Raw genomic sequence first — 26037 nt, 5'->3', positions numbered from 1 at the left:
CAACTCTGTGCGGCCGGGTGTGGTATGGGGGTGTGGTATGGGGTTGTGTCTTCTGTGTGTGTGTGTGGCATATGTGGTATGCGTTTCTGTGTGATGTGTGTGATGTCTATGTATGGTGTGGTGTGTGTGTTGTATGGGAGTATGTTTGTGTATGATGTGTATATTTGTGTGTGGTGTGTATCTGTGGTGTGTGTGTGTATGTGGCATATGTGGTATGGGTTTCTGTATGATGCATATGTAATGTCTGTGTGTGGTGCATGGGTTGTGTTTCTGTATGGTGTGTGTGCGTGCGCTTGTGAATGGTGTATGGGTGTGGGGGGGCGCATGTGTTGTGTGTTTCTGCTTGGTGTGTGTGTGTGCATGTGTTTCTGTATGGTGTGGGCATGCTTGTGGGTGGTGTATGTATGGGTGTGTGTGGGGGGGGCGTGTGTGTGTTTCTGCATGGTGTGTGTTTGTGTGTGTGTGTTTCTGCATGGTGTGTGTTTCTGCATGGTGTGTGTGCATGTGTTTCTGCATGGTGTGTGTTTGTGTGTGTGTTTCTTATGGTGTGTGTGCATGTGTGTTTCTGTATGATGCGTGTTTGTGTGTTTCTACATGGTGTGTGTTTCTGTATGATGCGTGTTTGTGTGTTTCTACATGGTGTGTGTTTGTGCGTGTGTGTTTCTGCATGGTGTGTGTTTGTGTGTGTGTGTTTCTGTATGGTGTATGTTTGTGTGTGTGTTTCTGTATGATGTGTGTTTGTGTGAGTGTTTCTGCATGGTGTGTGTGCGTGTGTGTGTTTCTGCATGGTGTGTGTGTGTGTGTGTTTCTGCATGGTGTGTGTGTGTGTGTGTTTCTGCATGGTGTGTGTGTGTGTGCTTCTGCATGGTGTATGTTTGTGTGTGTGTTTATGGTGTGTGTGTGTTTCTGCATGGTGTGTGTGTTTGTGTGTGTGTGTGTTTCTCCATGGTGTGTGTTTGCGTGTGTGTGTTTCTGCATGGTGTGTGTTTGTGTATGTGTGTTTCTGTATGGTGTGTGTTTGCGTGTGTGTGTTTCTGCATGGTGTGTGTTTGTGTTTGTGTGTTTCTGCATGGTGTGTGTTTGTGTGTGTGTTTCTGTATGGTGTGTGTGTGTGTTTCTGCACAGTGTGTGTTTGTGTGTGTGTGTTTGTGCATGGTGTGTATGGTGTGTGTGTGTTTCTGTATGGTGTGTGTGTGTTTCTGCATGGTATGTATGGTGTGTGTGTGCATGGTGTGTATGGTGTGTGTGTGTGTTTCTGCATGGTGTGTATGGTGTGTGTGTGTTTCTGCATGGTGTGTATGGTGTGTATGGTGTGTGTTTCTACATGGTGTGTATGGTGTGTGTGTGTGTTTCTGCATGGTGTGTATGGTGTGTGTTTCTGTATGGTGTGTGTGTGTGTTTCTGCATGGTGTGTATGGTGTGTGTGTGTGTTTCTGTATGGTGTGTGTGTGTTTCTGCATGGTGTGTATGGTGTGCGTGTGTGTTTCTGTATGGTGTGTATGGTGTGTGTGTGTGTTTCTGCATGGTGTGTATGGTGTGTGTGTGTTTCTGCATGGTGTTTATGGTGTGTGTGTGTTTCTGTATGGTGTGTATGGTGTGTGTGTGTTTCTGTATGGTGTGTATGGTGTGTGTGTGTTTCTGCATGGTGTGTATGGTGTGTGTGTGTGTTTCTGTATGGTGTGTGTGTGTGTGTTTCTGCATGGTGTGTATGGTGTGTGTGTGTGTTTCTGTATGGTACATGCATGTTTGTGTCTGTAACATGCACAGAATCACCCTCTCCCGGACACATAACGGACTCTCAGGTGTCTGTTGGGTGCAGAATGAACAACCTGACCCAAAACAGGAAGTCCTGACAGTGTGGGTCACTGTAGCCATAGATGGAGCTGGGAGAGTGGCATTGGGTGGCCTGTGTCCCAGCTTGGTGGGACTGTGTGGCCCTGTCTGCGGGGAGGGGCTTGAGGGTCTTTGCCCTTGGGATGGGAGGGTCCTAGGTGAGGGGTCAGCCAGCCCGGGTGGGGGTGCTCCCGCTGCTGCAGTGCTGATGACATAATTGCCCAGGGAAGTGGAAGCTGAGGGCACCTCAGAGAGCTGGGGCTGGGGACTGTGGTGCCTATGTGGGGTGGCACACACACCATACACACCATGCAGAAACACACACATCCCCCTCCCTGACCTCCACATCACATGGGCTGGGTGTTGTCCTCCTAGCCCTATGGCCTTTGACCATAGCCTGGCTGACCACTGGTGGGGAAGAGGCAGGTTCTCCTCTCCTACTCCCTCTGTGACCTACAGCCCCTGACCTGTTAGACCTCAGTTTTCTCATCTGTAAAATGGGTCTGTCTCCTGTGGCAATCTCAACCCAGCTGGCCTCATAGTCCTGGAGATAGATGGTCACCCGATGGTGGCCTAAAGTCAGGCTTGGGCCTCAGGGACACCCGATCTTGCTTGCAGAGCAGAAGAGGTTTGCCCAAAAGAGGTGTGGCCCAAGCCAAGTACTGGGGACAGTTAGAAGGTGATCCCAGGTGGCCTGTGAGCTAGAGAAGGGCACATGCAGAGGCCTGCAGGGGACAGCAGGCATGGCCCAGGCTGGAGCAAGGAGCAGGGTGCAGTGCAGAGGCCTGGCTGCTGTAGCCATGGACACTTTTTCCCCGACAGGGCATCAGCAGGGAACGGTGGGGAGGGTCACTCCCCATGGCCCTAGAGCCTGGATGGATTGGCATATAGGCCTAGACCAGGGGAGGCCACTGTGTCACACGAATGCAGACAGGCAAGGGTGAGGGCTGGCTGGGGCGGTGGCAGTAGGGGACACCTCTGAGAACTGGTGATAGAGGACAGTTCTTGGCGGCTGGATGTTGAGGATTGGGGAAGCCTGAGGCCCATTCGTGGATTAAGCCGCCACACTTAAGCGTGGAATTGGGTCCACGTCACTAAGTGCTCCTGAATGTGCTGGTGCAGGTGGCTGCTCTGCCGTCATTTCTATGTTGATGAGACCCACCAGCTGTGACCTCCTGGCGTCAGTGATGGGACACAGGGCTTGGGAGCCCTGGCCACAGGTGGCCCTCTCTGGGATTAGCAATGGTCGCCAGCCCTCGTTCCACGTGGTGCCGTCCGCACGGCCCACCCCCGTTATGGATGGAGAGTCCTGCGTGGAGAGAACACAGCCGGGCCAGGGCCATGGCGGGGATGGTGGCAGAGCTGGGGCAAGTGACTAAGCCTCCTGCTCCTCATTCCGGGTCCTCTCTATGGCACGTCACCTCCAAGCCCAGAGTATGTGTCAACCAATGACTTGGTTGACATTATTGATACGCCTCATGGGAGTTTCATTTAAAACTCCCTCTAACTATTTTGCATCAGTATAAAAAGAGACAGCAAGCACCTTGTTAATTTCTTATAATTGGAAAATGAGGTCTCCTAAGAAAGTTAATTTCCTAGACTTCCCAGGCCTTTTCTTTTTTGTGTGTTTTAGGGACAGGGTGTCACTGCTCTGTCGCCCAGGCTGGAGTGCAGTGGCGCCACCATAACTCACTGCAGTTTTGAACTCCTAGGCTCACGTGCTCCTCCCACCTCAGTCTCCTGGGTAGCTAGGACTACAGGCTTGCACCACCACATCCAGCTAACTTTTACATTTCTTTGTAGAGACAGGGTCTTCCTCTGTTGCCCAAACTGGTCTTGAACTCCTGGGCTCAACCATCCTCCTGCCTTGGGCTCTCAGAGTGCTGGGATTACAGGCTTGAGCCACCATGCCCGGCCTGAGGCTTCTTCTTTTTAAGTATTAAAAGACTTTATTTTAATCTCCTCTCTCTCTTTTGGGGTGGTGGCATGGTGGAAAAATCTTTGCTTTCTAGAAAACCTTTGCTGCCTTTCATTTTCCTGCCTGTGTCTTCGCCTTTTGCACGATGCTGTCTTCCAGTTCCCTGTGTCCCTTAGGCCCTGGGGCTGGAAGAACAGACAGCTCAGCTGCTAGGATTACGTGAAAATCCTGAGAATCAAGCTGTGCCCCTGGGACGGGGGCTTTGCCTACTGTGTGGTGTGCACTGGCTCTGGGTGAGGGGTTTGGGCCCCCCAGAAGCCATGCCTCCTTTGCCAGTGGCAACAGCTCTGTTCCACGGGACTGTACAATCTCAAGATAGGTGTGCATTTTCGGGGGTATGTTGCAAACTAGTAGCATTGGCAGAAAATAGAAAAACTAACAGAGCCTTTTGCATTTCCTAAATTATTAGAATGTTAACAAGTGACATCTTTCGTTTAAAGGGTTTTGTAGTTTGCAATTAAGTCATTATAATTGTTAACTGTTACCGAGTCCTTATTACGGTCTGGTCCCTGTTCCGAATACCTTAAAAGTATGAAACCATTTCACGCCCAAAACAACCTTAGGAGGAAGGAATTATTACTAGCCTCATTTTCTGATCAAGAAATTGAGGCACAGAGAGGAGACAGAAGTCTCCTGTCTGAGGTCACACAGCTAGTAAGTGGCCGAGCTAAGAATCCACCCAGTCACTCTGGCTCCTGAGCCCGTGCTCTCGCCCTCCGCATCCCCCTCCCTGACCTCCATATCACATGGGCTGGGTGCTGTCCTCCTAGCTTTGCAGCTGACAAAACGACAGTTCAGAGATATGAACTGACGTCTCCCGCATCCTAGAGCCGGCACTTGCTTGTGTGGGACTTGAATTCAGGTCAGCAGCTGCTCCCTCTAACCTCTATTTATATCACATTATGTTATTTTTCTTCATAAGGCCTCTGCCATGCCTTGAATCTCAGCACCATCTTTTAAAGACAAGAATCTTTTGTGATTTCATGCTAAATATGCAATGCAGAGTCTTTGTAGTTCCTTTAGAAAATGTATCCAGGCAAAAATCAAATCCTAAAAGAAGGAAAAACCCAAGTACCCTAACCTCTTTCAAAGATGTCCACTCTCAATAGATTGTCAATATTTGTCTATGCTATTTTATTATTATTATTATTTGAGACAGGGTCTCACTCTGTCGCCCAGGCTGGAGTGCAGTGGTTCGATCTCGGCTCACTGCAACCTCTGCCTCCTAGGTTCAAGCGATTCTCCTGCCTCGGCCTTCTGAACAGTTGGGATTACAGGCTAATTTTTGTACTTTTAGTAGAGACGGGGTTTCACTATCTTGACCAGGCTGGTCTTGAACTTCTGACATCAAGAGATCCGCCCACCTCGGCCTCCCAAAGTGCTAAGGTTACAGGCGTGAGCCACTGCATCCGGCCCTGTCTATGCTATTTTAAATGCCTACATTTAAATATAAGCCTGCCTACAAATGCACATATATACAGTGTATATTATATGCAGTATATATACACATTATATGTACATATACACTGTAGTATGCTGTATGCACGATTGTATAAGTTGCTTTTTCCATTTAATAGGTGGCAAACCTCAGAGCTGGCAGAGTGATGCCCACAGGTCAAATCTGGTCCACAGATGGCTTTTGTTTGGGCTGAAAAATATTTAAACAAATTTATGTGAATTCATTTCTAACGTATACAAATTGGAAAATTTCACATAAAAATCAATGTTAGCTTTCTCCGGAAAAATCAGATCTGGTTCCTCTGTTTAATGCTCTTGAACATGGCTGGAACCGTGTTGCGATCACCGGAGTAGATGGCGTGTGCCGAGGGCTCACTCCAGTGACTTCCTGCACGTTTGCTTTGTGCTCCCTGCTAGGTCCGGGGGCAGGCTGCATGTCTGTGATGGCGTACACTTCTCCACTGCATACCCATCACGGGATTTAGTAGTGCAGTTTTGTAGTATAAGGAATTCCCTATGGCTGGACATTTAGGTTGCTTCCACCTTTTGCCCTCCTGATGCCTGGCACCGTTCTTCGGAAGGTGAGAGGGAAGTTGAAGGCAAGAGAGTATTGGCCTCCAAACAGTCACGTTGTTCCGGGCCTGAACACTGAGGACCATTTGACGCCCTTGCTCCTTACGCAGCCCACTGTTGATAGAGTCATAGGAAAAATCCTGGGTCAAGCTGTGGACATTGTTGGCAAATCTGGCAGCACATGCCAGTGAGAATGATGATGCTGATGAAGATGAAGCTGCTGCCATTTTTTTTTTTTTTTTTTTTTTGAGGCAAGGTCTGGCTCTGTTGTCCAGGCTGGAGTTCAGTGGTGCAATCTTGGCTCACTGCAACCTCTGCCTCCCAGATTCAAGTGATTCTCCTGCCTCAGCCTCCCGAGTAGCTGAGATTATAGGTGCGCACCCCCATGCCTGGCTAATTTTTGTATTTTTAGTAGAGACTGGGTTTCACCATGTTGGCCGGGCTGGTCTTGAACTCCTGATCTCAGGTGATCCGCTTGCCTCGGCCTCCCAAAGTGCTGGGATTACAGGTGTGAGCACTGTGCCCGGCTTGCTGCCATTTTTTGAGCATTGCTTTGTGCCAGGAAGTGTGCCACGAAATGCCCAAACCTGAAGGCACTTAGCCTCCAGCAGCTCTGTGGAGTGGGGACTCTGACAGCCTCTGAGTCTCCACTTGGGCCATAAAGGACGCATGGAAGGAGCTGAAGCTGGCCTGGGGTGTGAGCTTCACTCTGGTATTTCAGTTCTGCTCAAAAGAGAACCCAGTACCATCTCTTTCATTATTTTGTTGATTGCATAAACAGCATGGCCACCATCACTGGATTTAAAACGAAAGTGAAAATCGCGGGATGTGAACTGATGAGAAGCACATTCCCCATCTCTCCAGGGGCTGCCCGGCAGGGCTCACATGCCACTGTTGTCCGTGGGCCTCCCTCCCTGTCTCTGCCTGGGCTGTTTCTGAGTGAGCTGATGTGCCTTTGCTCATTCGGCCATCAATATCTTTTGGGTCCTGAGGTTATTTCCAGTTTTCCACTGCCATCAACAATTCAAATGATGCTACTCGCAACATCTTTAGGCAGATTGCTCTTTCCTTTCGGGAATTGCTTCCTTAGAATAAATTTCCAGGAAGCATATTACTGCGCCTGGGGTAGGAATATGGCTGTAGCTTTTTAAGTCAGTACAATCAATTTGGATTTACATATTTAAACCAAAGTCATGTACTTACTCAGAGAGAGATTTTTTTCCTAAGGGCTCATTAAGTAATGAATGTTTGTTAAAAAAAAAAAAAAAAAAAAGTGTGGCTAGATTCTTTAGGATAAACTGTTTTCTGTCCACAGAAAGGATTTGACTCTACCAACCTAGCCCATTCATATTTTCTCCACGGAGACCCCTGGGATTTCCGTGTAATTTTTGGTGAAGTTTGCAGGAAGTGTTACAAAGACTTCTTGGTGATGGGCTGAAATTTCTGCTTATCAGATATCATTTGGACTTGAGTTGTCTTGAAGGAGCTACTTTTCTTTTTGTGCCTGTGTTACTTGAATCCTGCTATAAAACTATCAGGCCATGTGGGGCTGGAGGCAGGAGACCTGAGTTGGAAAGCCCATGGCTGCCACCGGGTCATCCAACAATCTTGGGCAACTCACTTCTGCTTTCTGAGGCTTACTTTTTTCATCTGCACCTTGGAGGCAAAGGTCCCTTCTAATCTCACCTTGCAGGTTGTGAATTGTGACTGTAGAGGGATGTGAGCAGCCCTGTTCAGCCGGGAGGCATTGTGGTTTCTTGTTGATATTACACACAGTGTGGAGAGGGGCAGGGCAAGGCTTATTCAGACTCCTGTTCTGAGGAGCTGGTTGCCTTTGGGCATTAAACAAAGTGCTGAGTGTGTCCCAGGAGTGGTTTTTTGTTGTTGTTGTTTGTTTGTTTGTTTTTGAGACGGAGTTTCACTCTTGTTGCCCAGGCTGGAGTGCAATGGCGTGATCTCGGCTCACCTCACCGCAACCTCCGCCTCCCGGGTTCAAGCGATTCTCCTGGCTCAGCCTCCCAAGTAGCTGGGATTACAGCCATGCGCAACCACGCCCAGCTAATTTGTACATTTAGCCAAGAGGGGGGTTGCTTCATGTTGGGTCAGGCTAGTCTCGAACTCCCAACCTCAGGTGATCCACCTGCCTCGGCCTCCCAAAGTGCTGGGATTACAGGCGTGAGCCACCGCGCCCGGCCCCAGGAGTGGTTTTTTCCTGCATGCCTGGTATATTAATTTCCTGTGGCCTCTATAAAGCATGACCACAAACTGGGTGGTAAACAGAAATTTACTCTCGCAGTTCTAGAGGTCAGAAGTCCCAAATCACGGTGCTGGCAGGGTCGCATTCCCTTAAAAAAAGCTGTCAGTCCTTCCCCCCTCCAGCTTTGGGTGGCTGTCGGCTGTCCTGGCCTTCCCTGGTGTGGCCGCAGTGCTCCGGTCTCTTCCCTGACTTCGCTTGGGCTTCTCCTCTGTGTGTCTTCTCTGTGCATCTCCTAGAAGGACTCTTGTCAATGGATTTAGACTTCATCCTACTGCAGGATGATTTCATCTTGAGATCTTTAACTTTGTTACATCTTCAAAGACGCTTTTTCCTAATAAGGGTACATCTGCAGGTTCTGGGGAGCAGGATGTGATCGTATCTTTTTGGGGGCCACAATTCAGCCCGCCTCAGCCCTCTTCGGCCAGAAGCTGGCCCATGTTGGCCAACCAGAGCTCTGCCCTTGCCTCCTGTGGCCTCAGTCCAGGGTCCCAGTCCTTCTGCTTGCCTCTACAATGTTGTCACCATGAAGCTGTGCTTTAATGAAGAGAGGAAATTTTGCAGCAGGCCTGAGAAGGCCAGACAAGGCCCTGCACCCAGTGCATGGGCAGATATTGGTGGTGGGCATTGTGGAAGGCTGTGGGGTCAGGCCAAGAGCCTGGCATATAGGTCAAGGTTGGTGAATATCTACCTCCTGCGAACCAATCCTGTTGGCTCCAGAACTGAAATATCTCTGCAGCCCACCCATCTCTGACACCACACGCCCCTTGTCCCAGCCTCCATTTCATTTGTCTGTGTCTCAGCAGCCCAGGTGCCTTTTAAACAGCAGGATGATGGTCACAGAGCCTCTGCAATGCTTCCTGTGTGACAGGCAGGGACCCATTTCACCCTCACCACCACCAGTGGGATACAGCTATTTACCTGTTGCGGGAAGTCAGGGACCCCAAACGGAGGGACCGGCTGAAGCCATGGCAGAAGAACGTGGATTGTGAAGATTTTATGGACATTTGTTACTTCCCCAAATTAATACTTTTGTAATTTCTTATGCCTGTCTTTACTGCAATCTCTAAACATAAATTGTAAAGATTTCATGGACACTTATCACTTCCCCAATCAATACCCTTGTGATTTCCTATGCCTGTCTTTACTTTAATCTCTTAATCCTGTCAGCCGAGAAGGATGTGTATCGTCTCAGGACCCTGTAATAATTGCGTTAACTACACAAATTGTACAGCATGTGTGTTTGAGCAATATGATATGTGGGCATCCTGAAAAAAGAACAGGATAACAGCAATTGTTCAGGGAATAAGAGAGAGAACCTTAAACTCTGACCACTGGTGAGCCGGGCAGAACAGAGTCATATTTCTCTTCTTTCAAAAGCAAATGGGAGAAATATCGCTGAATTCCTTTTCTCAGCATGGAACGTCCCTGAGAAAGAGAATGCGCACCTAGGGGTAGGTCTCTGAACTGGCCCCCCGGGGCGTACCTGTCTCTTATGGTCGAGATTGCAGAGGTGAAATAAACTCCAGTCTCCCATAGCACTCCCAGGCTTATTAGGAAGAGGAAATTCCCGCCTAATAAACTTTGGTCAGACCGGTTGATCTCAAAACCCTGTCTCCTGATAAGATGTTATCAATGACAATGGTGCCAAAACTTCATTAGCAATTTTAATTTCACTTCGGTCCTTGTCCTGGCGTCCTGTGATCTCGCCCTGTCTCCACTTGCCTTGTGATATTCTATTACCCTGTTAAGTACTTGATGTTTGTCACCCACACCTATTCGTATACTCCCTCCCCTTTTTGAAACTCCCTAATAAAAACTTGTTGGTTTTTGTGGCTTGTGGGGCATCACGGATCCTACCAATGAGTGATGTCTCCCCCGGACGCCCAGCTTTAAAATTTCTCTCTTTTGTACTCTATTCTTTTATTTCTCAAGCCAGTCGACGCTTAGAAAAATAGAAAAGAACCTACGTGATTATCGGGGCAGGTCCCCCGATAATTACCATCTGCACTTCAGTGAAATGGAAATCCGAGTCACACCCTGCTAATGGCTTCCCAGCATGCTCAGAGCAGGGCTTGAATTCTGTCCAGGGCCAGCTTCACGGGCACACGAGCTGTGCTGTCCTGCAGGGCCTACACTCAGAGGGCCTGGCTCTTGGCTTAATGCTCTGCTGTTGCCGTCATGCAAGTCTTAATAATTTTGAACAAGGAGCCTCACGTTTTCATTTTGCACTGGGCTGCAAATATATAGCTGGTCTTGACTCTGTGCTTGGTGTAGAACCCCCACGTGGTCTGGCAGTTTACCCTCCCCACCGCCTGCCCGTGACAGGTGATATTTGATAGCTGTGTATCACAGTGCCCTGTAGACTTGTTCTTTCCAGCACCTACCACAAGCCATCATTGTTTTATGTATTCATTTCCATAGTGGTGTTCCTGACTAGATAGTTCTGTGATGGCTGGGACCTTGTCTGGTCCTCCTGCATGCCCGGTATATTAATTTCCTGTAGGCAGTTAAAGGGCACCGGCACTGCCAAGGCACAGACAAACGACATGGAGGCTGGGACAGGGGACATGTGATGTCAGAGATGGGTGGGCTGCAGAGATATTTCAGTTCTGGGGCCAACAGGACTGGTTTGCAGGAGATGAATATTTGCCAACCTTGGCCTATATGCCAGACAAGGTGCAGGGTCAGCAGGTCCAAGGTCCCCGTGCCTTCAGGAAGGAGCCTTCTCTGAGGACTCCGCCTGCTGTGTGTCCTGAGCAGTCATCCTCCAGCCTGCGGCGCTGAGCCAGTGCTGTGCTCCTTCCTCGACAGTGAGCTGTGCCATCTCCTCCTTGGTGGGCAGTGGGCTCAGAATGAAAATCCCCGGGCGCAGCAGACACCAAGCTAAGCTCAGGCAGGAGAGTTCCCTGCTGTTGCTCCTGCTGACGAGACCTTTGCGCAGCCCGCAGCCAGAGGGGCTGATGACAGTGATGCTGTGTGGTGCTGTGAGCGTCAGGACTATCAACAGTGTGTCCATGGCACAGAGGCCGGCTGCTGGGGCCCACCCTGAGCTCCGAGATTGACTTGGCCCAGAACTTTGGACATCTTCCCCTCCTGCACTCCATTCATCTCCACACTCACTGTGGCCCAGCCTGGCAGTGTCTGGCATAGGGTGTTGAGAGTACCAGGCTTGGCATCAGCCCATGGAGATTTATTCATCCTGGAATTGGATCGAGCTTGGACTTTGGGCTGGGCACGGGGTGGGGTGCACAAAGGTGGGAGCTAAGGTTCTGACCCAGAGGAGCTGACACTTGACACACAGGGCAGGGCAGCCCTTTCCCCCACCGGCAGCCCAAAGAGTTGACAGACCTGCAGCCGCCCCATCCTGCCTGCGAGGCCAGTGGGCCGCTCCTGTGGACGTGGTCCTTTTGCTTTCTCTTCAGCTTTTTAGTGGTGTCCTTCCTGGCTAATTGCAGATATTTTTCTTGCCTTTCTTAAAAAACAAAACAAAACAAAAAAACTGCACTGTTTCCTCTTAAAAGCAGTCATTGAAGTAGAAAATTGTACTTACCTAGAAGAGTGTAAAGAAGAGAATAGATATCACCTATAATTGCATCCCCCGGGTGGTCCCTGTCAGTATCCTGGGGGCGTGGCTGCCATGTCCTTTCCACCGTATCCCCAGGGTGCAGGGCTGGCACCTTGCAGGTGCTCAACACATATTTGTGACTGAGTGAAAATAATGAGCAAATATATATATAGCAGAAAATTGAAACTATAAATTGTATTTGTTTTTCATTTTTATGTATTTATTTATTTATTTTGAGATGGAGTCTCCCAGGCTGGGGTGCAATGGCACGATCTCGGCTCACTGCAACTTCCGCCTCCCAGGTTCAAGCAATTCTCCTGTCTCAGCCTCCTGAGTAACTGGAATTACAGGTGCACACCACCACGCCCTGCTAATTTTTTGTATTTTAAGTAGAGAGGCAGTTTCATCATGTTGGCCAGGCTGGTCTCAAACTCCTGATCTCAGGTAGTCTGCCCACCTCGGCCTCCCAAAGTGCTGGGATTACAGGTGTGAGCCACCACACCCAGCCTGTTTTTTTATTTCACCTTTTTCACTCTTTGTGGTACTGACCTTTTCCCCCTGTGGACTTTTCTGTCGGGGCTTAGACATCATTTACTTAACCTATCCCTTCTGGCTGAGCCTTGTGTTGTTGGGATGAACATCCAAGTGTTTCTATCAGAGACTGTATCTCTGGTATTTCCTTAAAGCACATTCCTAGAAGTGGCCACAGAAAGGAATAAAAAGGAGCAAGCTTCCTTTTTTGGTGTTGTATTTTGTGTGTCTTCCTGCCCATCAGGGCATGGGGAGGTGCACTTCAGACTCGAAGGCTGATTTCTGAGAACTGCTGTGGTTATAAAAGCGGCAGGTCAGCGGAGGTGAGGAATGAATTATGTATCAAGCTCTAAGTCAGATCAAGGCAAATGGAGTTCATACTTATCTGAAGACAGAATGTACCTTTCTGGAATCGATCAGCGGTGATGTTGATTAGCCCAGAATAATCCTTCGTGGTGTGTTAAGAAACACCACTCTCTCCTGTTCAGGAGGAAAGCAGCTGACCTCCATCACTGCCTCCCAGATTTTGTAGCTTGGAGGGATGTCCCAGGGCCCCAGGGCTAGCAGGTCCTGCCTGACTTCAGTTCATGGCCACTGAGCATCTGCAACTTGCTGGATGCACTGGCGTTGGGGAGACCCCACCCCAGACCATCCCTGGGCACCCCTGTCCTGTACTTCCTGCATCTCCTGTCCACAGGCTGAGGTCACATGGACTCCAGGAGGCCAAATCCAATGTCCAGCTTCAGGTCCTCACCTTGACCTCTTTGGGGCTGCCCGCTGTTGGAGCCTTCCTTCTTCTAGACACACCATCTTCTGCAGCCTCCGTGGTGCTTTCTCTCCTTCTGTCCTGTTCATGGCCTTCCTTGCCAATTTTGTCTCATCTGCCCAACCTCCCAAGTTAGCATTCCTTGACACTGGAGTGTTCCCTCCTCGCTCTGCATTCATTCCCTACGTGATCTAATCCCAACGCCACGACTCACGGACTGTGTGGATTTAGGTAGCTGACTTCACCTCTCTGTGCTTTCATTTCCTCATCTCTAAAATGGGCCTAGTAAAATCCTCTCTCACCAGGTGTTCCAAAGATGATAGGACAGGATTCCCAGCTCCTGTCACAGGCCCTGGCACATGATGGGTGCCTCATGACTCTCCTGCTGTCACTCACTCACTCATTCATTCACGCACCTGGCGGATCCTGATGGAATGCATCCTTACGTGCTGCCCTCTGTTCTAGGCATGGAGGACACAGCAGGCGCAGAGCAGGCCCAGGCCCTGCTTACTGGGAACCCATCCTCGTGTAGGGGACATAGATGAGAACTAAGTCAATTACAGTTTGTCAGATGGAAAACGAGAAGGAGACGTGGTGAAGGGAAGGGAGAGCAGAGGCGGGCTTTCCGAGGCAGCTTGGGGCGGTGATTAGGCTCAGTCCTGGCTGACCCGCTTCCAGCTGTGGACCTTGATAAGGTTCATACTATTTCCTCTCTCAGTAGTTGAGTGACATCACCAGCAGTCAACCTCTGTAACACTGGGTGATATCACCTACCTAGTAGGGAAGGAAACCACTAACCTCTGAAATCGAAAAGTCCATTTCTCTAAGTGTGGTCCTCATGCCCTGCTCCAGAATTGCTGGGATTGTGGATGGAAATGCAGATTCCCTGGACCACCATGCTCCTCATGCTTCAAGCTCTGGATGAGGCCCAGGGCCCTGCTTTTTAGAAGAAGCACCTTGGGAGACACAGGCTCACTGATGTTGGCAGACCATGGTCTGCAGGCTGCTGAGATGGGCTGGTCTCATCCTGATGGGAGCAGGATGGACTGAAGCTATTCCAGGTGTGGTCACCTGGGAGCCTCACCTGGGAGCATGTTAGAAATGCAAATCAGATTCTCTAGGGGTGGGCCCAGGACTCCACGCCTTAACAACCTCCAAGCGATTCTGCTGCAGCCCCCATCGGGAAGGCTCTAGGTCAGTCTGGGAGTGGCAGGTCATGCTCCAGATGAGGCAGGTGCCTGGCCCAGGGTGCCCGAGGCAGGGACACCAGCTCCCCACCCTTCTGTCTCTGCTAACTCAGTTTCCCTCCTTCCTTCAGGATCCCAAGTGATGGTGGTTTCCTCGGAGGGCGAGCTGAGTCCTGCGCGACTGGTTAGCACGGTGGAGCTGGTAGCCACGCCTGCTGGCTGGCGTGCGTGAACGGGTGTGGGCCGCAGGATCTCAGCACTCTGACCCAAGGGGAAGCATGTCGAAGAAAGGCCGGAGCAAGGGTGAGAAGCCCGAGATGGAGACGGACGCGGTGCAGATGGCCAACGAGGAGCTGCGGGCCAAGCTGACCAGCATTCAGATCGAGTTCCAGCAGGAAAAAAGCAAGGTGGGGGTTGGCGCCAGCTCAGCAGCGGCTGGGCTGCAAATGTCCCTTTGGGCAGTGTTGCCCCTGAGGCATGTGTGTGAAGAGCCTGTTCCAGGAGGGGGGCCGAGGGGGGGCGCTTCCCCTCTCTGCCCTGCTGTCTGTCCCTTTGCAGTACAGAGACTGCTGGGCAGGAGTCTGGGCCCTACCAGTGCTTGCTGTGACCTTCAAAAAGCCACTGAACACCTCATTCTTTGATTTCTCTTACCTGCAAGATGGGGGTTGTCAGAAGAAAAATGTTTGACAAATTCAGTTTAGCAGAGATTAACTGAGCAAAGAACGATTCGAGGATGGGGCAGTCCCCAGAACAGAACAGGTTCAGAGAAACCTGCATGTGGTCAGACAGCATTCATTATGGGGACAGAAAACAGAAGAGGTGCTGAGGCTACTTGATCAGTTACAGCTTGACCCTTGATCCATGGTTCACCTGCGATTTACTGATGCTCAGCTGCTGTGATTGGCTGAGCTTCGGCTATTTGTTTAAAAATGCTCCTAAGTCAAGCTTTCGGTTAGTTTGCCTGCTAAGTTAGGTTGCAGTTCATTGTATAGGAACTCATGCATGAAGGCATCCTCAGGCTGAGTTTAGTTTAATTCAGCAGGGTCATGGCGGTACCAGCTTTTCCTAAATTCCAAAAGGGAGTAGGGCATAGTGAGGTATGTCCCACTTCCCCGCTTCCCATCATGGCCTGAACTAGCTTTTCAGGTTAACTTTGGAAGACCCTTGGTGGAGAGGAGGGATCCGTTCAGATGGTCAGGAGGCTTCAAAGTTTATTTTTGGTTTATGCTGCCATGAGGTCTTGTAAGCCATATATGTGCTTTCTTAGAGGTGATGGGGCTGTGGTCTGGACTCAGGGCTCTGCTAGGTAAAGAGCTTGGAACAGAGCCTGGCTCTGCGATATGAGCTACTTTCCTCTCTCCTAAGGCAGATTTGAGCTTTGGAGCTGGTCAGGACAGTGCCTGGTTGGGTGCTGGCAGTCTAATTAAAGCACGGGCTGTCACAGAGGGGAGGAGCACAGGCTTTCTAGGCAGACCCGGCTTCAAACCTCAGCTTGTCCCCTAACTGGTCTCATGATCTTGGCCAGGTGACTAAAAGTCTCCGAAACCTCTGTCTTCTCATCTGACACCAGCTATTATGGTGTAATTATAGCTGTCCGGTTTAAGATGGTCATGAGGATCTGATTAATGGATGCAATAAAAAGCCCCATCAACATCTGGTGCCCAGGCACAGCTGCAGTCCTATTTGGTGGCCTGGTTCTGACTTGGGTGGGCTTGAGGGTAGAGCAAGCCCAGGGCTCTGTGAGCCCAGAGAAGAGCTGCCAGCCAGGCTGAGCACAGAAAGAGGATGGAGATGCAGGCTTGCTCCTGGGTGGCTCGAGCAGTTGAAGGTCTACCTGAAGCCCCGAAGGTGCCCTCTGGCTCCTGCTGTAGTACCTGGAGTGACGGGTGGAGGCTGCTTGGGGAATTGCAGCAGGCGTCCCTGTCTTGTTGAGCTGGGACTCAGGACGCCAATGGAGTGCTGGGCCAGATCCAGCTTCCAGGTGGGGACGGGGCTGGGGCTTGGGATCTGGCTGCAACCCCAGCTCAGGATGGCCGCACAGAGCAGAGGCTGAGTTCTGGACCAGGGGACTGGGCTTCTGGAACTTGGGGACAGATGCACCTGTCTCCATCCCTAGGTGTTCAAGATTCCAGGCCGAGTGCATCCAGCCTCTTTTAGACATGGATGCTGGTGATGCTGACCTGTACACCCTTTAGCCAGGTCAACAGGCCAGGTCACCTCCGGGGCTGGGGCTGGGGCTGACTGGCTGGGGGTGTAAGGGCTGGCAGCTTGTATCTGGACATAGCTACAGCAGCTGTGGTGACAGGGAAAGCTGCTCACTCACATCACACTGCCTGGGCTCAAATCCCCTCTCCACCACCACCCCTGCCTGAGGTCTTATAAGCTGTGTAACCCCCTGCCTCAGTTTTCCCATCTGTAGATGGGGACCTCTAAGGTGTCTGCCTCCTGGGTTGTTTGAGGAATGAATGAGACAGTCGCACACAGGGCCTGGGTGCTGCCTGTCATACGCTCACATGACCATCAGGGTGACCTTTACATGCCTACTGTGCAGATAGCACCAGGTGCTTTAGAGGGTGTCATGACCCTGGCAGTGACCTGAGAGATCAGGTGTGGCTTCCCCTGTGTTACAGGTGAGCAAGCCAAGGGCTGGAGAGGGCGGGGACTTGCCCAGGTGTGTTAGCTTGCCAGGGCCGCAGTAACCAAGTCCCACAGATAGGGCGGCTTACGCAACAGATGTTTGCTGTCTCACAGTCCTGGAGGCTGGCAGCCACAGATCCAGGTGTCAGGATTGGCTCCTTCTGAAGCCTCTCTCCTTGGCTTGCAGACGGCCGCCTTCTCCCTGTGTCTTCACATGGCTTTCTCCTCTGTGTTTGTCCATGTCTGTATTTTCTCTTCTTACAAAGACACCAGGCAAATCGGATTAGGGCCCACCCTAATGACCTCATTAGGATCTATCTCCAAATGGAATCACATCCTGAGGTCATGGGGGTTAGGACTTCAACATATGATTTTCAGGGGGACACAGTTTAGCCCCACACACGAGGCCAGCACAGTAGGTGGTATTGCTGGGTTGAAAGCCAGGCCCATGCGGACCCCAGGCTGGGCCTCCCTGTTACCAGGCTGCCTCCCTGCCTCTGGGACGTGTGGCAATTTCCACTTGGATGCACGCTGGCTGCTTATTTTCTCAATCCAGCCATCCCTGTGGCCGCTTCAGGTTGACTTTACCCATCTGGCTGCTGGGAGAATTTCAATTCTCTGAGAATTCAGCAATGTGCTTATTGACTGGTACAAAAAACATAAATGCAAACTTTACAATTGCATTGAAGTGTTACTTTGATATGATCTCACAATCACTGTCAATGTCCCATTTACAGTGCTGGCATTTTAGCAAAGCATCCCTGTTGAACACTATAGGATGAAGGAGGGTGGTAAACGTGTCTGTCTGTTCATCTGCAAACCCCTGGCACGCATGCTCCATGCCTGGGCTGAGTGAGAAGTGTTTGGAAGTAACTCAGAGACAGACCCTGTCCTCAAGTCAGATGGGTAGAGAGCCTCACAGGAAACCAGCAATACAGCAGCCCTGGGCATATTCCATCAGAGGTTTTAGAAAATAGTGCAGGGACAAGCAGAACCCAAGGCTTCACAGGGGCAGTTTTCTGGGGGTTTTGTGGAGCACTTCCTTACTTTCTGGCATTATAAGATGCCCCAGGCTCCGCAGTGGCTCATGCCTGTAATCTCAGCACTTTGGGAGGCCAAGGCGGGCGGATAATGAGGTCAGGAGATCGAGACCATCCTGGCTAACACAGTGAAACTCTGTCTCTACTAAAAATATAAAAAAATTAGCCGGGCGCGGTGGCGGGTGCCTGTAGTCCCAGCTACTCCGGAAGCTGAGGCAGGAGAATGGCGTGAACCTGGAAGGCAGAGCCTGCAGTGAGCCAAGATCATGCCACTGCACTCCAGCCTGGGGGACAGAGCGAGACTCCGACTAAAAAAAAAAAAAAAAAGGTGCCCCAGGCTCATCTTGTATATTTCCTACCCCAGCGCTAGACCCAGCAGTTTCTCTAAGGGGTCCTGGTTCCTTTTATTGGAGAATGGCATTAGAAACAAAGATCCAGGCACCAGGCGTGCCCATCACTGCTGCGGTGTCATTGTTTCTAGGCCCTCTCAGCTGCCAGAACAAGGAATATATATGTGTATACTGACCTGCGTATGTACACATACCTGTAAATATTTCCATATATGACATCTATATCCATACAAAGTCAAACATGAGTTCTTACAGATGTCCCAAGACGCATCCACTGCCACATGGCTCCCTTCAGCCTCCTCTTGCTTGTCTGTAACCTCTTACTCCAAGTGGGAAACCTGGCTTCCCCCTCTGCCATCCACTTTCTTTGTTCAACACTATACATGTATGATGGTTTCAGAGTAGTGAACTGGTACCCATGAGATTTAGAGGGCTTTGAGCATGGAAGATGTGGTGGGGAGGGCTGCTGCAGGTGGCTTGGGCAAGGGGGAAGTGGGGAAGTGGCCAGGCCTGGACATGGAGAGCCAGTGCTGCTGAATTGGATGAGGATGAGGATGGAAAGGGGTGAATCTGACTCTCTCTGAGTGGGAGTGGCAAGTGAGGGTGGTGCTGGTGGTTCAGATAATTTCTCCACAGCAGCCCCCACACCCCCAGGGCATGCTCCCTCTCTTGGCCTTTGTGCCATGGCTGCATTTAGAGTCCAAATGCTGAGGAGCGGCTGGTGTGGGTGCCTCTACACTTGGGGTAGCTTGGAGGCACCTGGAGGTAAAGTGCTGGGCGGCTTTTTTTGGCCTGCTCAGCTGGATGGAGTGGTGGTGGGAGGGAGTGCCCTGTGCCCATCAGAGGTCACCCCAGCCTCACTCTGCTGCTTCTGTGGCATGGGTCATGTCACCTGGGCTTGGCTCTCGGCAGCTTTGGGCAGAGCTGGAGGGACCCAGCAGGGCCCGGTCCCCAGGCCCCTGCCTCTCTGTCACCATCCCTGCCCTACACCCCTGGATCACCAGCCTCAGCAGCACCTCTGCCCCTCCCAGGAAGCAGCCCCTAGACACCCCGGGCTGCCCTGCACAGGCCTCTGCCCACCCTTCCATGTTCCTCACCCCCTCTCTACCTGTGTCTCTCACACGAGGCTGCCCACCCCTGATGCAGAAAGTCAGAACCACGATAACAACAGGCTTCCATTCACCCACCCACAGTCACCTCATCTTCCTCCTCCCAACGGGCCTTTGAGGGGCAGCTGTTGACATCCCTGTTTCCTAGTAGAGGAAACTGGAGCTCTGGAAGGTTGTGTAGTCAGGGTTCTTCAAAGAAACAGAACCAATAGGTTGTGACACACACACACACCACAGAGTGAGAGGTTGTTTGTTAGTTTTAAGGAATCGGCTTATGCAGTTGTGGGGCTGGCAAATCTGAAATGTGTAGGGCAGACCAGCAGGCTGGAGATTCAGGCAAGGGTTGATCTTGCAGCTTCGAGTCCCAGTGCAGCCTGGAGGCAGAGTTCCTTCTGCCGCAGGGGACCTCGGTCTTCTCTTAAAGCCTTCGACTGATTGGATAATGCCCACCTGCATTGTGGAAGGCACTGTGCTTCACCCAGAGTCTACTGATGTAAATGTTAATCTCTTATAAAATGTACCTTCACAGCCACATCTGGACTGGTGTTTGACCAAATGACTGGGCATTGTGGCCCAGCCAAGTCGACCCACAACGTCAGCCACCATAGAGGCAGAGAAATTTGCCTGGGGAAACGCAGCTCATCAAAGCAGATTAGGATCTCATTGGATCTGACCCTGCTGGCCCCAGATGGCTGTCGGCATTAACCAGGGACTTGACTGTTGCCTCGCAGGAGGGAGAACAGTCAAAACCATTTTGTCCATAACCGGGACAATTCTGTTAAATACTTAAAGTTTTGGCTTCCTGCTGCTAAATCCACTAGGAAAAGATGCTGATTGCTGCCCCCAGGGTAAGGTGGACAGAGCATGGACTGGTCGCCTGGCTTCATTCCTATGATTGTGAGTATCTGGTGAAAGGAGATGTTGATCTTGTGTGTTTGCCTGGGTTGGTTTTATTTGCTTTTTTACCTGCAGTTATAAGTAAGGATTTATCAATACTCAGGTGCCATTGTAAAACTTCTCACCTAAAATTAATTTTAACATGTTACTATGCTATCAACAGTGTGGTCTGGGGAAAAACATTGCCATTTTCCCTGGAAGCAGCTTGTCCACCAGAGGCAATTCATTTCAGGTCTTCAGAGATGGGCAGAATTCAGGAAATAAGGGCTTGTCAAGCGTTCCTGTGGAATGTGTGTTGAGTGACATTTGAAACAAAAAGATTAAAGAAAGCATTTTGAAGTGTTTTAAGAACACACTCCCTTGGGACGTTTTATAAGTAATGTTTTGAATTGTTTGCTGATAAAATGAATAGGCTCAAGGCGGGGTGGGTTGCCTGGTAGCACAGGGTCCTCATCCCTCACCCTGGGCAGCTCACCAGACTGTCTCTGATCTTTGGCTGCCTCATGATAAAACAGAGGAGAGAGAGAGGAAGAGAGAGAGAGAGAGAGAGGAAGAAAGAGAGGGAGCATGCTACCTCCTTCCCAAGACCGTGAGGGGTTCATGTGGCAATGTGGGTGATGCATTGGAGCCCCCAGCCCAGCTAGGGACCCCACTCAACAAGAATGGTGCCCCCTGCTCACTGCCCCCCAGGATTTAGAAGCCTGGTCTGTCTTTTCCAACTCCACAGTCCGCGCAAAGGGCCCTGGAAATATATTTCTGGTTTACAATCTTTTGGGTCTTGGTGATGATTTCTGCAGGGTGTGTTTTATGATTGAGCGGTTGTCTCAATCTACAACCTGGAAGAGATGTCAAAGGCTTGAATGCCTCTCCAGCATCCTCAGGGGGTTTCCACCCCCAGGGAAAATCTCAGGGAACTAGCAAGAGAGATTCTAAGTGGGGCTGGCAGGAGGGTCAGGCCTGCAGGGCACTGCCGAAGGGGGAATCCATGGGAACGTGGGCCCAGGTGGGTGTCTTGGGCGTGGGGAGGCTGTGGCCAGCTCCCCCAGCTGTGACCCTGACCCTGACCCTGACCCTGACCCTGACCGGCTCTCTCGCCGCTCTGGCTGCAGGTGGGCAAACTGCGCGAGCGGCTGCAGGAGGCGAAGCTGGAGCGCGAGCAGGAGCAGCGACGGCACACGGCCTACATTTCGGAGCTCAAGGCCAAGCTGCATGAGGAGAAGACCAAGGAGCTGCAGGCGCTGCGCGAGGGGCTCATCCGGCAGCACGAGCAGGAGGCGGCGCGCACCGCCAAGATCAAGGAGGGCGAGCTGCAGCGGCTGCAGGCCACGCTGAACGTGCTGCGCGACGGCGCGGCCGACAAGGTCAAGACGGCGCTGCTGACCGAGGCGCGCGAGGAGGCGCGCAGGGCCTTCGATGGAGAGCGCCTGCGGCTGCAGCAGGAGATCCTGGAGCTCAAGGCAGCGCGCAAGCAGGCAGAGGAGGCGCTCAGTAACTGCATGCAAGCCGACAAGACCAAGGCAGCCGACCTGCGTGCCGCCTACCAGGCGCACCAAGACGAGGTGCACCGCATCAAGCGCGAGTGCGAGCGCGACATCCGCAGGCTGGTACGTGCCGCCCCCTCCCCCGCCCGCGGGCACGCGGCCTTCCCTCCCTGCACGCATGGGGGAAATGCGGAGCTCCGAGGACCTGCTGTGCTCCAGGCATTGTTCACAGCACTGGGGCCCCAGCAACCTCCCTGCCGTCTTCGGTGTGGTAAGGAGGCTTTGGGGCTGCAGGTAATCCGCTCAAAGAACAGTTCCCCATTTGTCAAAGGAGCCTAATGGAGACTAGCGAGGGTTGTCGCAAATGCCTCGTGATAGCATATCTAAGTGTCGGGCATTTATTGATTCATTTACTTCAACAACCATGAGCAGACTTCCCTCTCCAGGTAAGATGCCGCAGGTCAGGGCAGGCCGGCCAACTGGCTGCAACAGCAGGGGGAAAATATAAATTGCAAATAGTCCTGTTTTGAAAGATACTGGAGATCTGTGGAAGCTGTGGAGTGTGGATGAACTAAGATTCCAAAGGGAGGGGAAAGAGCCCTGCCTAGGCGGCCTAATTGCCAGCTGCTTTCTTCCCTTGGGGCATTTGTGGATTCTGGGTGTGGGCTGAAGATTGGATGTCCTCAGAGAGATGAGTAGGACTTTCTGCCATCTCAGAGTGGGCATGAAAGAATGGAAAGCAGAGGAGCCCCACCTAGGCCAGCTTGCTGCACAGGAGATCCTCCTGAGTCCTGGAGTGAAGGGGGAGGCTGGCGAGCCCAGCTGGAAAGGCAGAGTGACAGCTCCCATGCCCTCACTGGACGTAGGAGACAAAGGGAGGGGGCCCGCCACAAACACATGACCAGTCTGCCCCTCAGGGCGTCTGTCACACTCTGAAGCTGTGTGGGGCAGGAGGCTAAGAAGTAAAGTAAGCTGAGATTTTCAGACTGGATCAAACAGTAACAGTGATATTTACAAGAGAGACATCTTAATTATGAGGACATGGTGACATGGAGCATAAGAGGATGGGGAAAGATACACTGTGCAAGCACTTCCTAAAAGCAAAGCTGGTCTGGCTGTATTAATGTCAAAGGCTCTAAGGCAAGAAGTAATACTAAAGACACAAAAGGACAGTTCTTAATAATAAAGGGTCAATTCAGTGGGAATGCATTCAATAACAAAACCTCAAAATGTATAAAAGAAAAAATTTATCAACACTAAAAGGAGAAGCAGACAAATCCACAGTTATGGTTGGGGACGAACACACTTCTCTCAGCAAACAGTAGAACACACAGACAAAGAATGAATAAAGACATGATTTCACCAACACAATTAACCAACGTGAACTTACCTGACAGAGCCCTCTATTCCACAACTGCAGAATACTCTGGACATGACATACTTTTATCATTATAGACCACATTTCAAAATTTGTGGGTTGTAATTAGTCCTTAGAGCAAAACATATTTTAGACAAAAAGAAGAAATGCTGAAAATCCAGTATCTAAGCTTCTATCTCAAGAAGAAAGAAAAAGAACAGCAAATTAAACTCCAGAGAGTAGAAGGAAGGAAATTTTAAAGAGCAAGAAACAGTGAAATAAAATCGATAAAGAAAATCAACAAATTCAAGAGTTAATTAAAACTGATAAATTGACAAACATTTAGCAATATTGATAAAGCAAAACAGAGACAATAAATTACTAATATCAAAAATGTAAAGGGGGAAATACCACAGCTCCTACAGTCAATAAAACCACAGCAAACAGCATATACCAATAAACTTGAAACTTCGATAAAATGAACATATTCCTTGAATAAGCACAGTGTACCGAAACTGACATGAAACAAATAGAAAATCTAAGTAGTCCTATAGCTCCTAAATAAATTAAATCTGTAATGAATAATTTTCCTATGAAGAAAGGCCCAGACCTAGATGGCTTCACAAGTAAATTCTTTCAAGTGTTTAAGAAAGAAGTAAAACTAATTCTAGCCAAAGTCTTCCAGAAAATAGAGAATTAGGAACACATTTTAACTAACTTATGAAGCCAGTGTAACTCTGATTCCAAAAGCAATAACATTACAGGATAAGAAAACTTTTGGATTACCTTTTATGAACATAGATACAAGAGTACGAGCAAGATATTAACATATCAAATCCAGCAATACGTAGGAAGGCTAATAAGTCATAACCCAGCTGGGTTTATTCTGAAAATATAAAGATTGGCTTCATATTCTAAAATCACTGAATATAATTCAACATAATAATATGATAAAAAAGAAAAAAAATGTGGTCAGTCATCTTAATAGATGCAGAAAAATCTGTTGGTAAAATTCAACTTCATGATATAAACTCTCTGAAAACCAGGAATAGAATGGAATTTCTCTAATATGATAAATGGTTCTATCAAAAATCTTTTACAAGTAATATACAGAATGATGAAATATTGAACATTTCCCACCCAAGTTCAAGGTCTAAACAAGATGTTGACTATTACCACTTCTAGTCAACATTGCACTGGCCAGGATGTCAAATATAAAATAAAATAAAATAAAATAAAATAAAAGTTTCATTGGGAGGCCGAGGCGGGCAGATCACGAGGTTAGAAGATCGAGACCATCCTGGCTAACATAGTGAAACCCCATCTCTACTAAAAATACAAAAAATTAGCGGGGCGCAGTGGTGGGTGCCTGTAGTCCCAGCTACTCAGGAGGCTGAGGCAGGAGAATGGTGCGAACCTGGGAGGCGGAGCTCGCAGTGAGCTGAGATCGCACCACTGCACTCCAGCCTGGGCGACAGAGCGAGACTCCCTCTCAAAAAAAAAAAAAAAAAAAAAGTCTTTAGAGAGGGAGAAAAAAGGGAAACTCATTATTTGCAGGTGCTATGGTTGTGATGTAGCAAACCCAAGACACCTGTTTTAGTTCATTACTGTTGCTATAACAAAATAACACAGACTGGGTAACTTATATATAATAGAAATTTTTTTCTTACCATTCTGGAGGCTGGGAAGTCCAAGATCCAGGCACTGGCAAGAGTCCAGTTTCTGCTTCTAAGACAGTGCCTTGAATGCCATGTCCTCACATGGCAGAAGGAGTGGAATGACAAAAGAGAGGCAGGCAGCTCATATTTCTCTTATAAGGTCACTAACTCCCTTCATAAAGGCTTTGCCCTCATGACTTCATCACCTCTTAAAGACCCCACCTCCTAATACTATCACATTGATGATAAGTTTCAATGTATGAATTTTTGTGAGACACATTCAGAACATGGCAAGACCCTACAAACTATTAGAATTAATAAGTGAGTTTATCAAAGTCTACATATACAAGGTACATACACACAAATAAGTTGTTTCAATATATCAGCAGTGAACAATTAGAAAATGAAATCTTAAAAAATATCATTTACAGTAGAGCACCACAAAATTCAAATACCTAGGAATAAATCTAAGGAAAGTTGTGTAAGATGTCTCCCCTGAAAACTATAAAACATTGCTGAGAAAAACTTAAGGAGATCTAAATCAATGGAAAGGGATATCGTTTTCATCGATTAGAAGACTTAGTATAGATATCAGTTTTTCCATGACTGATCTACAGATTCAGTGCTATCCCTTACCAAAATCCCAGCAGACTCTTTTTTTTTTTTTTTTTTTTTAACTGAGTCTTGCTCTGTTGCTCAGGCTGGAGTGCAGTGGCGTGATCTCAACTCACTGCAACTTCTGCCTCCTGGGTTCAAGCAATTCTCCTGCCTCAGCCTCCCGAGTAGCTGGGATTACAAATGCCTGCCACCATGCCCGGCTAATTTTTTTTTTTTTTTTTTTTTTGTGTGTGTGTTTTTAGTAGAGATGGGGTTTTGCCATGTTGGCCAGGTTGGTCTCAAACTCCTGATCTCAAGTGATCCACCTGCCTTGGCCTCCCAAAGTGCTAGGATTACAGACGTGAGTCACCACGCCCAGCCACCAGCAGACTTTTTAAATGCAGACATCGGCAAGCAGATTCTAAATTTGATGTAAAAATTGAAAGGATGTGGAATCACAATCTTGAAGAAGAGAAAAATTGGAGGTTTCATACAACCCATAACAAAGTTTACTACAAAGCTACAGTAATCAAGACAGTAGGATGAAGGTTAGAGAGACACGTCAATGGAACAGAAGAGCTCAGAAGTACATCTTCACGTGTGTGGACAAAGATACCGTGGCAGTTCACTATAGAGAGGATGATCTTTCAATGGACAATATTGGACTGGTCAGCTATCTGTAAGAAAAAAAAACAGGAAATACACACACACACACCACACACACACTCTCTGTATATAGAGTATGAAGGCTATATCATACTAC

At 49.4% G+C, this 26037-nt stretch overlaps 1 protein-coding gene across 5 annotated transcripts in view; it reads left to right on the top strand.

Moving 5' to 3' along the window:
• The window catches only part of JAKMIP1 (janus kinase and microtubule interacting protein 1), a 178317-nt gene that overhangs the window by 73610 nt on the left and 78670 nt on the right, over window positions 1-26037 (top strand). For 3 of the 5 annotated variants that reach the window (XM_054682737.2, NM_001427999.1, XM_016951245.4), the window contains 2 exons: window positions 14280-14555; window positions 21291-21785. In XM_054682737.2, the coding sequence (XP_054538712.1) occupies window positions 14427-14555; window positions 21291-21785 (624 nt within the window). In that variant the 5' untranslated portion in view covers window positions 14280-14426. The remainder of the gene's footprint in view (window positions 1-14279; window positions 14556-21290; window positions 21786-26037) is intronic. The other 2 variants (XM_016951246.3, XM_016951247.2) reach the window with 1 other exon arrangement.

This window comes from Pan troglodytes, chromosome 3, assembly GCF_028858775.2.
Source record: "Pan troglodytes isolate AG18354 chromosome 3, NHGRI_mPanTro3-v2.0_pri, whole genome shotgun sequence".
Classification (NCBI taxonomy): Eukaryota; Metazoa; Chordata; class Mammalia; order Primates; family Hominidae; genus Pan; species Pan troglodytes.
Note: the sequence above shows the minus strand (reverse complement) of the source record. Positions and strands in the feature narration are given on the sequence as shown.